The 17,181-nt window shown below is 45.0% G+C and overlaps 2 protein-coding genes across 8 annotated transcripts in view; both read left to right on the top strand.

The window, feature by feature from the left end:
* UBE2G1 (ubiquitin conjugating enzyme E2 G1) overlaps positions 1-7,082 on the top strand; it is a 95,076-nt gene extending 87,994 nt beyond the window's left edge. Inside the window, exon 6 of the mRNA XM_054459321.2 lies at positions 5,998-7,082. The gene's annotated coding sequence lies outside the window, so the exon portion shown is untranslated. The remainder of the gene's footprint in view (positions 1-5,997) is intronic.
* Positions 7,083-14,568: 7,486 nt separating this feature from the next.
* The window catches only part of ANKFY1 (ankyrin repeat and FYVE domain containing 1), a 100,350-nt gene continuing 97,737 nt past the window's right edge, over positions 14,569-17,181 (top strand). For 4 of the 7 annotated variants that reach the window (XM_063655754.1, XM_054459312.2, XM_063655753.1 and 1 more), the window contains exon 1: positions 14,696-14,971. In XM_063655754.1, coding sequence (XP_063511824.1) covers positions 14,836-14,971 — 136 coding nt within the window. In that variant the 5' untranslated portion in view covers positions 14,696-14,835. Of the gene's footprint in view, positions 14,636-14,695; positions 14,972-17,181 lie in introns of those variants that run through there. The other 3 variants (XM_063655755.1, XM_054459315.2, XM_054459314.2) reach the window with 1 other exon arrangement.

The following is a 17,181-nucleotide window of genomic DNA, read 5'->3' as shown; positions in this document are numbered from 1 at the left end:
AACCAATCATTAGTTGAACTAAAAGTGTAATCATTTAAAAATTGAATTAAATATACATCACACCAAAATCACTAATGTGTTCTAACAATGGGTCTATATTTCACTCATCTGTCTGATATTCAGAGTATAGTAGGCTAGCTTGTCCAGCCTGCAGCCTGCGGGCCACATGTATCCCAGGACAGCTTTGAATGCAGCCCAACACAAATTCGTAAAATTTCTTAAAACATTAAGATTTTTTTTTCTTTTTTCTTTTTTAAGTTCATCAGCTATGGTTAGTGTTAGTGTATTTTGTGTGGCCCAAGACAATTTGTCTTCCAGTGTGGTTCAGAGAAGCCAAAAGATTGGGCACCCCTGCTGTAGACAATCAAATGCTTAAATAAATGAGTCAGTCTTCTTTTTATTGAGATGTGCACCTAATTTTTAAATGTCATTGCCATTACACAATTTTTTTGTGTTTAGGCTTTATACCATGGAAACCTGTTTCCTTAGGCCGGGCGCGGTGGCGCATGCATGTAAGCCCAGCACTTGTTGGGAGGCCGAGATGGGTGGATCACTTGAGGCCAGGAGTTCAAGACCAGCCTGGCCAACATGTTGAAACCCCGTCTCCACTAAAAATACAAAAAGTAGCTGGGCATAATGGCGGGCGCCTGTAATTCCAGCTACTTGGGAGGCTGGCGCAGGAGAATCACTTGAATCCCGGAGGCGGAGGCTGCAGGAGGCAGAGGCAGTGAGCCGAGAGAGTGAGACTCCATCTCAAAAAAAAAAAAAAGTAAAAGATAACTGTTTCCCCAAGGCCGGCTTTGTAGACTGAAGAGTCAGCAGCCTCACCTGTCTCTTCTTGAAGGCTGGCTTTTCTCACGGCTTTGTCACCATGCACTTTCTGAGTATTGTTTGTGTTTTCAGTCATGTGATAGGACATAGATGTGAACGACAACTCACTATAAACACTTGAAAAATGTATAGTCTGTCTGGGCTGAACTGAAAGTGAAATCAATTTAAGATTATTTGAAAATACATATTTATCTACATTCAAGTCCATGACCCACACATATTGTCTCAAAATGCACGGATTACTGTGGATGCCACTTGGCCCAGGCTTTATCTCACATTTTGTTAGTGTTTATACCTCGTCCTGTATAGAGATTATTAGTACCCTTATGTTCTAATTCAGCTGTGGGGTAGGAAGAATAGAGAGGAAAAGGAAACAAATTCTCCCCTTGCCACAGATCAGAACCATGGCTACTTTGTATACTACTGGACAGGAGGACTCTGTTCTGCATCAAGGCTGGAGGGACTGTATTGGTTCTTTATTGCTACGTAACAAATTACTAAAACACAGTGGCTTGAAACAACATCTATCATCTCATGATTTCCATGGCCATGGGATCTGGCTGTGGCTTGGTTGACTCCAGGTCTCTCATTAGGCTGTGGTCAAGGTGTTGACTCAACTGGGGTGCATCTGCTTCCAGGCACGACCGAGTTCCTCCTCACTGCCTGTTGGCTGGAGCTCTCCCTCAGTTCTGTCTACTGAAGACCTCTCCATAAGTCAATTCAGAACATGGCAGTTGGCTTCATCAGAGGCAGCAAGTGAGAGAGGGTGAGCCAGGTGTGGGTAGACTGCCTTGAGGGAGGCAGTCATTGCCAAGCTTCCAGGAACCTCGCCTGCTGTAAAGCACAGCTGAGTTCCCCTGTAGGAATTGCTGGTGCTCCCCTGCATTCAGTGACTAGTGGATTAGGCGGGTGGAGTTGGGTTGGTACAAAGCTTGGTCAACTGGCTCTTCTGTCTTGTTTGGGAATTCTCGGGAGGGTCATTCTAACATAGTATTGACTGAGGCCTTTGTTCAACTGCCTTGAGTTAGTTCATCTTCTCTCTTTGTCTAAGCTTGCATCCCTCACTCTTGTTTTTGAGAGCAGCACCTCCTGACAGACCTCAAATCTCTGCCTCAGAATCTGTTTCCTAGGGAACTTGACCCAGAATAAGTACTATGCATTGTGTAACTCAGCACAGTAAGGTAGAAGGCTGCCTGCCTTACTTAGTTGCAGATGTGGGGCATGAATCTATAGTTATTTCTCATACATTTGCAAAGGCACTGTCCTCTTGGGGAAAGAAGGAACACATAGGATGCGATAGATATATTATACTGGCCTGTAAAGAGCTGTTTGTCTAGCCATGTAGACCAAGTATAAAATAAAGTAAGGTTAAATGACATTAAAAACTTCACTGGAGGCCAGGGGCGGTGGCTCACGCCTGTAATCCCAGCACTTTGGAGGGCAAGATCGGTGGGTGGGAGTTTGAGACCAACATGGCAAAACCGCTTCCTACTAAAAATACAAAAAAAAAATTAGCCAGTACGGTGGTGCGCAACTGTAATCCCAGCTACTTGGGAAGCTGAGGCAGGAGAATCACTTCAACCTGGGAGGCGGAGATTGCACCACTGAACTCCAGCCTGGGTGACAGAGAGTAACTCTGTCTCCAAAAAAAAGGAGGGAGGGGGGCTTCAGTGGGATTAGAAGCAGACCATGACTCAATTTGAGGTGGTTAGGATAGAGGTTAGAAGTAGGGCTGCTGGTGACCTTGCAAGTCTCCAGAGTAGAGATGAAGATCTGTTTGGTGTAGAGAGCAGTACTTACCAGGGCAAGGACAACAGCTTGGAGACTGCACAATTAGGGTACAGAAGGAAGAGACAGAGACTGGCTTGGTAACACGCAGGAAAGTTAGGAGAGTGAGTTCTCACAGAGCGCTCAGAAAGGAAGTTGGTGTTAGAGCTGCTCACCAATCTCATGGTAGAAGACGACGAGTAGCATGGTCCCAGTGTGGGGGAAAAAGTCAGCGGATTGGTGACAGGGCAGGAGTACACTGGCTGGCTGTGTAGGGTGATTTGGAACTTTTGGAAGCATTTTTTGTGAAGGGTAATGGGGAAAACTTAATTGGTATTGGCTGTTTTCACTTACGAGATCATTGAAACACTTCAGATCATTGAAATACTTGCCTGTGATTGAAGAATTACTTTTATTTTTGTCATTAACATCAAAAAGTGGCTTCTATTTGGGAGCACATTGGTCTGTTTTATATTTTTTTAGATCTTTTTAAAAGATTAGGTTTTGTAGCCATATGGAAAATTAAAGACTTGACTCTAGTTTTAGAAATATTAATAAATGGAATAAGACACTCAAGTTCTTTGGAGGTAAACCATCTCCAGATTTTTAGGTTAAAAAGCAGGCATAATTATGAGAAGATTTGAGGCAAATGACAGGTGCAACTGATATAATTTCAATTAACATTGAAACATAAATTCTGCGAAGTGGATATGCTTAAAATGTAAATGACTGTTGCAAGTCAGCACCATTTATTTGCAGTGTTGTGCTGGTAATTCAGTTTCACATTTATCTTTCTGGAGAAAAGAATGACAAAACCTGCCTTTTCCGTACTGAGGCCTTATCTCTATTTAGAATTTAGTATAACTTTTATTAAAAGGGAAGAGGGATAGATTTTCTTTTTCCTCTGCTGAAAAGGGTAATGCTGTTTAAAACTGGATCTTTGCTATTAAAAGGCTAGGTCGCCTGATTTTAGTGGTTTTTTTTTTTTTTTTTTTTAAGACTGGAGTCTTGCTCTGTTGCCTAGGCTGGAGTGCAGTGGCATCCTCCCCTGCCCTGTTCTGTTCCTTTTTCGAGACAAGGTCTCACTCTCGCTGTCACGCAGGCTTCAGTGCAGTGGTACACTCATGTCTCACTGCAGCCTTGAACTCCTAGCTTCAAGTTATCCTCCCACCTCAGCCTCTCGAGTAGCTGGGACTACAGGCCTGTGCCACCGTGGCTGGTTAATTATATGATTTATTGTAGAGACAAGGGTCTCCTGTTGCCCAGGCTGGTCTCGAACTCCTGGTGTCTAACAGTCTTCCCACCTTGGCCTCCCAAAGTGCTGGGACTACAGGCAGGAGCCACTGTGCCTGGCCATCTCTTGGGTTTCAGTGTATGTCTTTTGATTTTCTAATAAAAATATGTATGTGCATATGTGTATGTGGTGAAAGTGATATATTTGTTACTTAGTACATTTCATGCTTTGCTAAGGGCCATTTACATTGATTGGTACATGTCTTTTGGAAAGACATTTAGCAGTCGTTCTACCTCTCAGGATCTTGTAGGGAGGCTGTCTAAATGGCTTTCTTTCTTCCCACAACAGAGCTTTTGGTATGGTTGCATTTGAGTGATTGTAAGACAGGTAAATTTGGCCAGGCGTGGTGGCTCACGCCTCTAATCCCAGCACTTTGGGAGGCCAGGGCGGACCGATCACGAGGTCAGGAGATCGAGACCATCCTGGCTAACACAGTGAAACCCCATCTCTACTAAAAATACAAAAAATTAGCCGGGCGTGTTGGTGGGCGCCTGTAGTCCCAGCTACTCGGGAGGCTGAGGCAGGAGAATGGTGTGAACCCGGGAGGTGGAGCTTGCAGTGAGCCGAGATCGCGCCACTGCACTCCAGCCTGGGTGACAGAGGAAGACTCTGTCTCAAAAAAAAAAAAAATTGATAAGTTCATGTTGGGCTTTAGAAGGCATGCTGAATTTTGAACATGTCTGGTGTGAGTTAAAATTTGCCATAACTCTTCAGTGTATTTGGCTTCTCTGTGAGGAATTTAAAATTATATCCCTTGATTTCTTAGTCATCTTCTGTTTCTTTTGCCCAAAATTGTGCATGGCAATGGATTCAGAGTTTCTGAGTTCTTTGGAACACTTGACTTAAAGATGCAGTCCTAATAGGTGTTTCCTTTTCTGCTGTCCTTGGCACCCCCACCCACCCCCCTTTCAAAGCACATATTAATATAGTAAAGACTCTGAAAAGTCTAATAGTCAAATGAGACTTTTAAAGCTTTAACCACTGGGTGCAGTAGCACATGCCTGTAATCCCAACGCTTTGGGAGGCCAAGGTGGCAGCGTTGCTTGAGCCTGTAGTTCAAGACTAGCCTGGGTGACGTGGTGAGGACCCTGTTTCTACAAAAAAATTTAAAAATTAGCTGGGCATGGTGGTGTGCGCCTGTGGTCCCAGCTGCTTGGGAGGCTGAGGTGTGAAGATCACTTGAGCCCAGAGGCTGCAGTGAGCCATGTTCATGCCACTACACTCCAGCATGAGGGACAGAGTGGGTGGGACCCTGTCTCAAATAAATAACAAACAAAAACTTCAACCTAGTGTTTTTCTAGCTTTTTGAACAGGAAACTCAGCCACTTATTGGCTATGTGAACTTGTCTCAGCTTTAGAGGGGGAGACTCCTTCATAATGATGACTGTGAGCATTCAGAAAATGAGTTTGTAAAGCACTTATTATGCTGCTTGGCACATAAGAACTCGATGAGATGGTACTGCTTTTTATGTAGATGTGTTCTTGACTTATAGTCTAATTTGATGATACGAGGCCAACAGATTCAAAACAGTTAGAAACTGTAATTGGGATGGAAGGTCATTTGTGGCAGGCTTTGTGGAGAAAATGGGTTTGAAGGGAGCTATAGTGAGTTGGATAGAATTTAGCAAGTTGGGAAGTGTGGCAATCTTAAGTTGTTTCTCTGAACATCCTCAAATATTTGTAAATTTCCAAATCACTTGGCTTTTAAATCTTCTCTTATGGATTCTAGATTTAATGTAAGTTGAAAGACATTTGAAGTACTGAAAAATCTAAATTAGCGCTGTCCAGTAGAACATTCTGTGATGATAAAGGTATAGCTGTGCTGTTCAGCTTGCCAGTCACTAGCCACGTGTGACTATTGAGCACGTGAAATGTGGTTAGCATGACTCAGGAACTAAATTGTAAATTGTGCTTAGTGTCAATTAATTTACATGTAAAATTAAATATACCCACGTGGCTGTGAGCTACCATAATAGAAACAAAGTGAGCTCAGAATGAAAATAAGGATTTGTTGCCAAATAAATCTAATATGGATAAAACCTACTTACAGTTAATTCTTTTGTAATTGATAAATTGACTATATAATGTTGTTTTTGTTGTTGTAGGTCTCCAATTGAGAAACATGGCACTGTTTTTCCTGCACTCTACCCACCTATTGCTGGACTTCTGTTGTACAAGTTGGCAAACACTGGCTGGAACTGGGCTGCAATAAAACATGCCAGTTATCAATGCTGACAAGAGCCTAACAAGTGCCAACTTACAGATGATTACGCATTTTGAATTCTAATGAACTGTTTTAACCTTCAGGAAGAATTGTAAAGACCTGTACATAGCACAACATGATCCGGATAATATATATACTGTTCATGTACATCCACAAATACACGTTGTACCAAATAATGCTTTCTTGTAGTAGAATAAGAATCGTGTAAATTCTAAAAGATTTTAGCAGGTTTTCTTTCCTATTCATTGTTTCTTATCAGTTTAAAAGGATTCCTTTAAGCATGTCAGATGAAAAGCAATTAGGATTAAAAGTTCCATTTAATTTCCCTTAAACCATTGAGGCTTCATTAAACTCTTTTCACTTACTAAACTTTTGTATCTTCTTTGTTTTGACACACTCCCCTTTGCTTTTATCTCTTATCTGCCAGAATGCTCTCAAATGATTTAGTTCAAATACTGAAATACTTAATGAGCAATTACTTGATTTTTAATGATGACTTCGAAGGAGTCATCACTAGGTGCTTTGTCCTTTTTGTATTCTAGTTGCACCCACCTCTTGGATTGGATATAGCAATAACATTTATTGGCCGTTGTGAGCTCTTGATCCCAGTCATTACCCCCGAGAACTAAAAATAGATGGTTCTTAATTCAACTTACTGAAAATTTCCCCAAACAATAGCAAATCTGACTTTTCCCCCTTCAGTTGCCTGGTATTAAGGTTGGATAAATGAAGCATGCACAGCTACAGGCTTTCTACTTAACTTCTGGGTTTGCTATTACAAATGCTATTTACTCTCATACCCTTCTCCTTAGTCCTTCATATTTCTCTGCCTCTATTCTTCTATACTGCAGATTTTTCTCACCTATTGTACAAAGAAATTGCGATGTATATTTTCCTGTAATTTGATTTTGGAATTCTGTCACCTTATGTAGTGAGTTCTTCCAAAATATAATTTTTTTTCAATAATTGTCAAGTTGTTGGCTTTTATTGTATTGAATGAAGGCTATAATACTGAATGCCAGAGAAGTGGTTTAGGAAAATCTCAGGTTGATTCCTTATGCAAATGAACTTTTAATACTTGAAAATCACATGGCCATGGCAGTATATGTATTTGGTTCTATCTAGATTATTATGTGAATCTAAAAGCATTACAGGGGTAAATATGCTTTGCTATTTGACATATAGATCCCGTCACTAACAATAGTACACTTGGATGTGATTAATGTTTGAGCTTAAATATATTTCATATCATACAGTTTTCTAAAACAACTTCAGCAAATGGTGAAATGAACATGTGCAGTGTTAAAGGCAGGCCTTAGGCTCCTTCATGTTTGTTGTGAGGTTGTGTGTGGGAAGTAGTCTTTGGCTTATAAGGGATAGAACTTGAGACAGTAGCATATGGGACATGGTGTCTGATTGTGAGAATCAGTGAGAATTCGTGCATCTCTGCTCTGTGGGGTTTGGAGAAATGCTTTGGCAGAAGAGTGAAAGAACTCCTGCCAAGAGCCCAGACCTCTACAAACATTGTATGTCCTTTTTTAAGCAGAAATAAAATGGTTGAGGATGTAGTCACAGTAGAGAGTGATTTTTTTCTAAATCCCTGTCTGTTCTCTACTCTGAAACATTATAAAAACCCGTAAACATTATACAAACCCACAAACCTTATAGAAACTCGTAAGTGTGTTGTGACTGGAAATTGATTCATTGGAACCCAGTTTTCTTTAAGAACTTTGTGACTTGGTTTTTTTTCCAAAGACTGTAAAAATAGTTGCCCCAAAATGTCAGCACTGCACACCCTCCAGGGACTTGCAATGCAATCCTTTTTACTTTTTTTTTTTTTTTAAGAAACTGGGTCTCTCTGTCACCCAGGCTGGAGTGCAGTGGCAATGATCATAGCTAACTGCAGCTTTGACCTCCTGGGCTCAAGTGATCCTCCTGCCTCAGCCTCCTGAGTAGCTAGGACTACAGGTGTATGCCACCATGCCTGGCTAATAAAAAAAAATTCTTTTAAGAGATGGGATCCCTCCCTTTTTAAATCAGAAATTGTTCATATGGTGGTTGCTTGTGGCAAAATGGAGTTAGAATTTTGCTCTCCTATTGCTATAATTCTGCTAGCAATCTGTTGAGGTGAAACTTGGGATCTGACTCTTCAGCAAGCAGCAAATGACCTAGTAACTCAGGGACAACTATTTTTGAACTTTAAGTGCCACTTTAATGCAGTTACTTTGATAAAACCATGTGGTTTTTTTAGGGCTAGCTCTACGGGAGTGGAAATGAGAGCCAGGAATGAGTGCGTCTCTCTTCACATGCTTTTCCACCTGCCCTGTGTTACACACTGAAACAGGCCTACATAGATGTTACGACTTCCCTTCCTCTGTCAGAGATGTCATCTGTGCCTTTCTCAGTGTTCATCTGATAATGTAAATTTAAATGCCTCTACATTTGATACGAAACCCACACTCAGGTGACACTGAACCAGGTGGCTTTTGTCCCACCAGTGCCTCATCATCAGTGTGAGGCAATTCTTCTCTGCTTTAGGAAAACGATTTTTCCCCCTAAACTTGTGCCAACCATCAACAACATCTCCATAGATCTTATGGATTGTAGAACTGTTGGCTGTTTCCTAAGTTTATTCCAAGTTCTCGTAGAGGCATATAGATTTCAGTCCGTGCTCGTATGGGATAGATGATCTGAGTGGCTTTCTAGCCTCTTTTTTGAGTTTAAAATCCATATGAGGTTGACTTGTCATTCTAAGGTAACATGTTTGTGAGGTTATTCCACTAGTACTGTGATCATGTGGGTGTCAGTATTTTTAACGGCCTTCATTCTTGGTTGTGAAATTTTATTTGATATGCTCACTTACCCTCTACAAATCTGCCCGCTTTGGGCTGTGGTGCCTGTGTATCTTTGCCCCTCTGGTCTCCAGTTGGTGGAATTACCTTTTTTGTACTGCCACTTCTCAGCATCTTTGAAATTTGACATAATGTTGCTTCATTTCAGTTTTTTTAGTTCTGTAATTTGTTGATTGTATTTAACTATGTGAGTTCTGTTGTGATGTTTACTGTATTGTAAAGCACCTCGTTCATGTGATGGGTGCTCTATAAATCAATAAATGATGACTTAGAGGCTGTATCATGAGCTATTTTGGTTTTAGGATGCAGGTCTCAAAAGCAAGTTGTGGGACTCTTTCTGTATAAACAGCACATGATACCAAAGGAACCACAGGGAAACCTTGTATTTTACAAACTTTAAAGAAGGAACCAGAGAAGTTAACTTGCCCTCCAACCTGATAATGATGCTCTTTAGATTTCCAGTACGTGGCCACGCACCATTTTAACTCAGAGTTTGTGTGCACTGTGATTTAGAACCTTCAAGTGAGCACTTATTAGAGCATTATTGGGGATTTTGTCTTTGGCCTAAACTGGCTCTACCATAAAGATAAGCTAAAAGGTGAGGAACCCAGACTCAAATGTGAACTGGAAGAGACTGCAGGCACCATCTCAGTCACCATCTCAGTCACCACCTCTGTCCTCTAAACAGATGGGAAAATGCCCCAATACCTGCCCAGGGGTCATTTAGTAAGTTACTGACAAAAGAGGCAAGACTGAGTAGAGGACCTTCTTTACAAGATACACAAGATACCAACATCCAGCTTTTTATCCTGAATCCTTACGAATAGTTCATACAGAGTTAGTGTTAGGTGTTGAAAGCTTGTTTGTCCTTGATACAAATCGCTAGTGACTATTAAGGGCTCTTCCTTACAAACTCGGAGAAAGGAACATGGAGTCAGACCTCTTATTCAGCTAAATTATAAACAACAAGATCCCCAGAGAGGAGTTTTGGAAAGATTAGGGATTATTTCTAGAGTGCAAATACCCGATAAATATATTTGGAATGAACTGTTGTGGAAGGGTCTAGACAATATCCCCAAACTTACATCAGTTTTAGACATAATCGGCTACTCAAGGTATAGAGCCAAAATGGTTTACTTGCATGCTGCTTCCAGTGCAAATGAATGGGTTGTCGATGGTGTATGCAAGGCACGAGGCTTCCAGGAACGATGTGGATCTCCCTCTCCCTCTCATGGGACAGGGCTAATAACCACCTTATCAAATTGAACCCTTTCTGCCTTGAGGAGGCCCGGAACCCTCACAGGATTCAGCTCACAGATCATGATTTTCTGGGTATGGTATTTCTGGTGGTTCAATTTCGGATGTCTGTAATCTGGCTGCCAACGTAGGATTAGGCTTTTTGGCTTGTTGAGTTGACACTCCTCACTGAGCTTTAGTGAAATGATGCAAGAATTTTGAATTCTGTTCACACAGGTAAATAAGGAAAAGCGTTTCACAAAAGGCAGCCAAACACATCTAAGACATAGGAGCTGCACAGAAAGTCCTAGGCAAGAAACTTGATTTTTTTTCCTCATCTTGGTAGTATCCAGTGTTCACAGTGACTTCCATTTATTACCAACAAGAGCGCTGGAAATCAAGTTTTTCTATTTGTTGAGCCTCTCTTTTGTGGCAAGCTTGTGCTATGTGTTTTTCCTAAAGGTTCTAGTCACATTCTTAGAAGAAACTTCCAAAGTAATCATTTCTCATGAGGAAACAGGCTCAGGTTAATTTGCCATCGTTGTAGAGCACACAAGTTGCATGACTAGGATTCGGTTCCACCGCCTCCCTTACATAGTGGGTGCTATTAGCCCTTCTTCACAGGTGAGGAAACCAGAGCTCAGGAACACTGACTTTTCTAGGGTCACAGAGCATGGATGTGTTGAGACTGGTGCCTGACCCAATTCATCGGACTAGCACTGGAGGTGTCCTCCTCTTCCCGCCCTGCCATGACACCACATTGCCTCCTGAGTCTGTTCCCCTGTGCTCTTGAAGATACGGTAGACAGCATTTATTCCCTTCCTGTTCATGTTCCTTGTCTGAGACAACACCTCACTAAGTTCCTCTGAATCGGACTGCAAAACCTGAAGTGGGTCTGAAATGAACCATGCTCCAGTGCTCAGCTTTTTCAAGACATCTGTATTTCTGGTTATAGCTAATGTTATAGCTCCATCCAAACCTGGTGGGTGCTGTAGTTTACTGAGTACTACGAGTGCTTTATTTCATAGGCTTTACTACGTTCTCTCTAACTCAGGTGTTACAGGCCAGTAAGAGTCCCCTCAAAAGACAAGGGCTGGCCAGGCGTGGTGGCTCACGCCTGTAATCCCAGCACTTTGGGAGGCCGAAGTGGGTGGGTCACGAGGTCAGGAGTTCAAGACCAGCCTGGCCAATATGGTGAAACCCCGTCTCTACTAAAAATAAAAAATTAGCTGGGCGTGGTGGCGTGTGCCTGTAATCCCAGCTACTCGGGAGGCTGAGGCAGAAGAATCGCTTGGACCCGGGAGGTGGAGGTTGCAGTGAACCAAGATCGCGCCACTGCACTCCAGCCTGGGCAACAGAGCAAGACTCCATCTCAAAAAAAAAAAATCAAAACAACAACAACAAACAGACAAGGGCCCAGGGATACCGTTAAGTCATTTCTAAGATGGGTACTTCAACCTCTGGTAGAGGGCTCCTTAGAGCGAGGTTGTGATGAAGAGGCAGTCAAGCCCCTGAGTTGATCAATCCCTTCAGGCGAGTTCTTTGATCATGTGCATCTAGTCCAAGCAAACTCTGAAAGGGCACACATTTGTGTGCTACTCAAAGGGAGAGGGTCTCTGGTTTTCATCAACTTCTCAAAGGGGGTCATGGCCCTCCAAATCTTTAGGAACCGTGGATTCTAGTCGTATTTCCTCATCAAACAGGTAGAATCTGAGATGCAGCATAAGGCTTGCGAGGACTTGCCCATCATCAACACAGCAAATCAGCTGCAGAGCCGAACTTGAACTCAGGTCTCTTAACTCCCAGAATAGCACATAGTGGAAACACCTCATCAAACATTTTGAGCGCCTGCTATATTCCAGACCCTAGGCTGGTGCTGCTGAGGTAATGATAGTCATCATGCAAAATTGGGAGTCAGCTGTGACAGTACTTTACAACAACTTTAATGTCGCTTTTACGTTATGGCCCAAGCAATATTTGCAGGGTACTCCACAATAAAAAGATGAGGCTGCTTGCATCCAGAGGAGCCTGGCATGCCTGGCCACTCTGAAGGCCCCAAAGACTCACCATTGGGCACACCTATAAACCATTCTCAACAGAGAGGGACGCTTTGAGCGATGGCCTTCCATGGTAGGGAAAGTTCTCCCCTACCCTTTTTGTCTCAGCGTTGCTTGCTCAGTGCAGTTCCTCTAAGCACCTCCCTACCCATACCATCTTCATGCATTTTGTCTCCTGCCACAACAAAAAGGCTTACACATTTCAACACCGTCTCTCATCTCCCAGGTACCTGTCAGCCAGAATTCCTACTCTTCCTCAAAAATTTAGTGCTTGACTCTACGTTCCCATGATCTAAGTTCCAAATTCCTCCTCCACTCCACCTCACTACCCACTAATGCTTATCCTTAACAGCACCTAAAGCTTCTCCAACTTTAAATCCTCCTTTTCGTTTCTGACACTCTTATTCTGTTCTCAGATCCTTCTTTTTAAATTTCTTTTCTTTTTCTTATTTAATTTTAGAGACAGAGTCTTGCTCTGTCACCCAGGCTGCAGTGCAGCGGCAGGATAGAGCTCACTGCAGTCCCAAACTCCTGGACTCAAGCAATTCTCCAGCCTCAGCCTCCCAAGTAGCGACAACTAAAAGCCTGAACCACCAGGTATAGCTAATTCAGATCCTTCCTTCCAACCTTTTATCTCTTAACTCCTGGCTGTCCTCCAAGGCTACCACTTTCCCTGCAATCCTGAACTATTGATGCATTCTTTTGATTCTCCCTTGAGTAAAAGTCTTTTTTGAAAGGTCTCATGCTGGGCCGGGCATGGTGGCTCATGCCTGTAATTTCAGTACTTTGGGAGTTTGGGGTGGGAGGATTGCTTGAGACTAGGAGTTCAAGACCAACCTGGCCAACACAGAGACTCCATCTCCGAAAAAAACAAAAAACAAGAAAGGTCTCATGCTATTCAGCTATCTTACTGTTTAGCCCTCCATTTTGCAATTGTCTAACTAATCGTATAGTCCTCCCCACATTCACAAAAGATTTTAGCTGCGGATACTCCTTTCCTTTCCTACCTCTAAATCCCAACATCTAATGTTCCTGGCTTCTCACTTCCACTTCAGCCACTCTATTCCGTGGCTCTGTCCTGGACATTTTTTTTTTTTTTTTTTTTTGAGACAGAGTCTCACTCTGTTGCCCAGGCTGGAGTGCAGTGACACAATCTCGGCTCACTGCAACCTCTGCCTCCTGGGTTCAAGCGATTCTACTGCCCCAGCCTCCCGAGTAGCTGGGATTACAGGCATGCACCACCACGCCCGGCTAATTTCTGTATTTTTAGTAGAGACGGGGTTTCACCATGTTGGCCAGGCTGGTCTTGAGCTCCTGACTTCAGGTGATTCACCCTCCTCGGCCTCCCAAAGTGCTGGGATTACAGGCGTGAGCCACCACGCCCGGCCTATCCTGGACTTTTCTCATCTCCTAGTGCTACTTCACTATGAACCTGTTTGCCACTTTAAACCAAGCTCTCACAACATTACCTGCACTGCACTGGCCTTCAATTATTAGAGACCTGCAGTTTCGTGGCTCCTCCATCAGTCCCTAGCCAGTCTGTATCCCATGTCTGATGGCCTGGGCTGTCGTCTCATAGCACCCTCAATTTATTTTGGGCAATGCAATCCCAAGCCCTGGACAAATGCTATAATTAAAAATATCTGCTACTGCAGCCTGGTGGCTGAGTTCTAGAAAAAAGTGATCCATCCACACATACATGAGGCACATGAAACCAGGCCTTCCAACTTCAGCGTCCTCTTCCAAAGTTTCTTCGCTCTTCTTGGTCTCCTTGTCTCATAACTTCACCCATAAAATCGATGTCATCAAACGATCTCCCTGATTTTCTTCCCCCCTATATATCTGCACGCATGTTCTTGTTTCCTAACGTTTTAGTGGAATAAAAGGTGACCTGCCTCTAGGCTAAATTTAATCCATTTTCCTGAGTTCTGCATCGCATGCAGAGCATCCTACCTCCCCAGGGACCTCTCCACTGACTCCTTTCTGCCAGCCTCTCCTTTCTTTACAAAGCTAAAGGACCAACAAATCCCCTCTCTCGACCCTCTCATTGCCAAGCTTCTCCAGAGTAGTCTGCATTCGTTGTGTCATCCTTTTCGGTGCCCTGCCAAGGACGTGGAATATGACAGGGCTCAGTCAGTGCTTAATAAATCTCGAGCCTCAAAAATACCCGGTAAAAAGAAACCCGGCTCCCCGCTTCCCCCAGAGTCCAGCATCCCCTCCGCTTTCATTCACCCACTTTCCTACCCTCGGCTCCGCCCTTTGCCGCGACTCCCGCGATTCTCGCGACACTTGGTGATTCCGTTCCGCACCGACCCGGTTGAGCCGCGCACTTCTCGCGAGGCTGCAGGCAGTGCCGGGCCAGACATGGCGGAAGGTAGGATTTTTTGTGGAGCCGCGCGGGCAGACGCGGAGCTGTGGGGGCGCTGCTGGCCGTGCGAAGCTGCCGTGGGAGGGGAAGGCCGGTCGTGGTTGCATGGGGGCTCCGCGGGTCTCGCGAGCCTTCCTGTCTAGTCTCTCCTGAGCTTCTTGGGCCGGGGTCCGGAGCGCGGTTCCTATGACAACGCCCCTCCCGCGATGCCGACCCCGCGGGACTGCGGCCGGCTGCGGAGCCGGGCTGGCAGGTCCCGTGCCGGTGCTGCGTGCAGCCGCGGGGCCCCGAGGGCAGCACGGGAGGCTCTTGATTGCCGGCGGTGCCGGGACGCCGGGGGAAGTAAGCCTTCTCCTTAGGAAATCGAAACTGCTGTCCTGGCACGTCCTGCATCCGGAAGGGGTCCATCCCTCGCTTGCGGAAGAGCGTGGGACTCCTCGGGCTGGGGTGGGGTGAGGTGGGGTGGGGTGGGGGCGAGGCAGCGCCGAGCTGGCCCACGCCGCAGGCGGGCGCACTGGCGGCTCCGGCTCTGCAGCAACCCCTGCTTTCAGGCCAGGCGTACAGATGAAGACGGGAGGAAGGGGTTTGCGGGAAGGGAGTTGGCCAAGGTCACACTGCTCACAAGAGGGCTGCTCAAACCAGACCTCTGTGCCTTTGCCTCCCCGTCCAGTGCCTACCCTCTGGTCTGGTGCACTTTTCATGACATTGCAGCTTAAGGCACTCTGGTCTCTCAGAGTCTGCCTCTCTTAATGTAGCAGTAATTAGAAGCCTTCATTGTCAAAGCCTTATTGTACACGTAGGGGGAAAGAAGGCCCAGAGACGGGGAGTTACCTGTCAGGAATCGTGCAGCGACATTGTTGGATCTGGGCAGCGTGGTTCTCCTCTTTACCCCATTATTGGAGAACATTATTCCTTATTTGACCTTTGTTTATTGAGTGACTGCAGTGTGCTTGGCCACGATCTTTCCTGTTGGTTTTGAGCTTTGACTGAACCCGTTACTTGATGGATCTTAGATTTGGGCAGCATCTGACAGTTGGTCGGCTTTTCTCATTTGCATTAGACTTCAGATAACCTCGTGAAGGAGGCCTGGCGTGTGTATTTGCCCTTTATTGATAAAGGAATTTAGGCAAAGTTACAGAGATAGCTGGGACTGACACCCAGTTGGTTTTGGGGTATGTGTGTGTGTTTTGAGACAGGGTCTCGCTCTGTCCCACCGGCTGGAGTACAGAGTGGCGCGGTCACGGCTCACTGTAGCTTCAGCCTCCTGGGCTCAAGCGATCCTTCTGCCTCAGCCTCCTGAGTAGCTGGGACCACGGGCGCTCGCCACCACACCTGGCTAATTAAAAAGGTGTGTGTGTCTGTGTGTGTGTAGACAAGGTCTTGGCCCCGTGTGGTGGCTCGCGTTAGTAATTTCAGCACTTTGGGAGGCGGAGGTGGGAGGATCGCTTGAGGCCAGAAGATCAAGAGCAGCCTGGGCAACATGGCGAAACCTCGTATCCACAAAAAATACGACAGTTAGCCAGGTGTGGTGGCACGTGTCTGTAATTCCAGGTACTCGGGAGGATGAGGCACAAGAATCGCTTGAACCCGGAAAACGGAGGTTACAGTGAGCTGAGATCGTGCCACTGCACTCCAGCCTGGAGTGAATGGAGTAATGGCGGGTGCCTGTAGTCCTAGCAGTAATACTAGGGAGGTGGGAGGATCATTTGAATCCGGGAGGCGGAGGTTGCAGTGAACTGCATCAGCCTAGGCGACAGAGCAAGATCCTGTCTTAAAAAAGAGAGAGACTAGGTCACACTATGTCACCCAGGCTGGTCTCCCAACTCTTGGGCTCAAGCAGTCCATCCGCTTTGGCCTCTCAAAGTGCTGGGGTTACAGGTATGAGCCATCGTGCCTGGCAGGCACCCAGTTTTTGTCTTTACTTTTTCTACCATATCACTGGAGGGGGAAACTTTAGGTGAATATTGCCTGAAGGCAGAGGAGTAAGAAAAGGAGCAAAAACCCAAGGCATTCCCTGAAGTTGCTTTTTGAGTAAATCACAGAATGTTGTTTTACACAGCAGACAGCTGTTGCTCACAGGAGTGAGGTGGGTAGAAAGGTTCAGGAAGGTCTTCTGTGAGGTAATGGGTAGTCTGGCGCTTTTGCACTAGGAAGGTAAGTTCGGTGTTTTGGGAATACATTAGCAAGGTTGAGATTGTGGAGGGCGGCTGGTTTTTCATTCAGCAGCTTTACTGAGCACCTGCTGTGCTTTGCAGTCGGGTTCCAGCCCTGAGGAGCTCATACAGGCTGAGTCAGCATACTCATCATCTGGCAAGCGCCTTGAGAGACATCTTGCCAGTGGGGTGTCTCTCCTCAAACACACGAAGAAGACATCCTTTCAGGGTTAAATTAGCAGGGGGATAGCTAGGCAAGCAGTCGTGAAGTTCTGACTTCACAGTCTTTCTTTCCTTCCCTTCCCTTCCCTTTTCCTTTCCTTTTGAGGGAGTCTCACTCTGTTGCCCAGGCGGGAGTGCAATAGCGCAGTCTCGGCTCACCGAAGCCTCCACCTCCTG

This window comes from Pongo pygmaeus, chromosome 19 (assembly GCF_028885625.2).
Source record: "Pongo pygmaeus isolate AG05252 chromosome 19, NHGRI_mPonPyg2-v2.0_pri, whole genome shotgun sequence".
NCBI classification, from domain to species: domain Eukaryota; kingdom Metazoa; phylum Chordata; class Mammalia; order Primates; family Hominidae; genus Pongo; species Pongo pygmaeus.
Note: the sequence above shows the minus strand (reverse complement) of the source record. Positions and strands in the feature narration are given on the sequence as shown.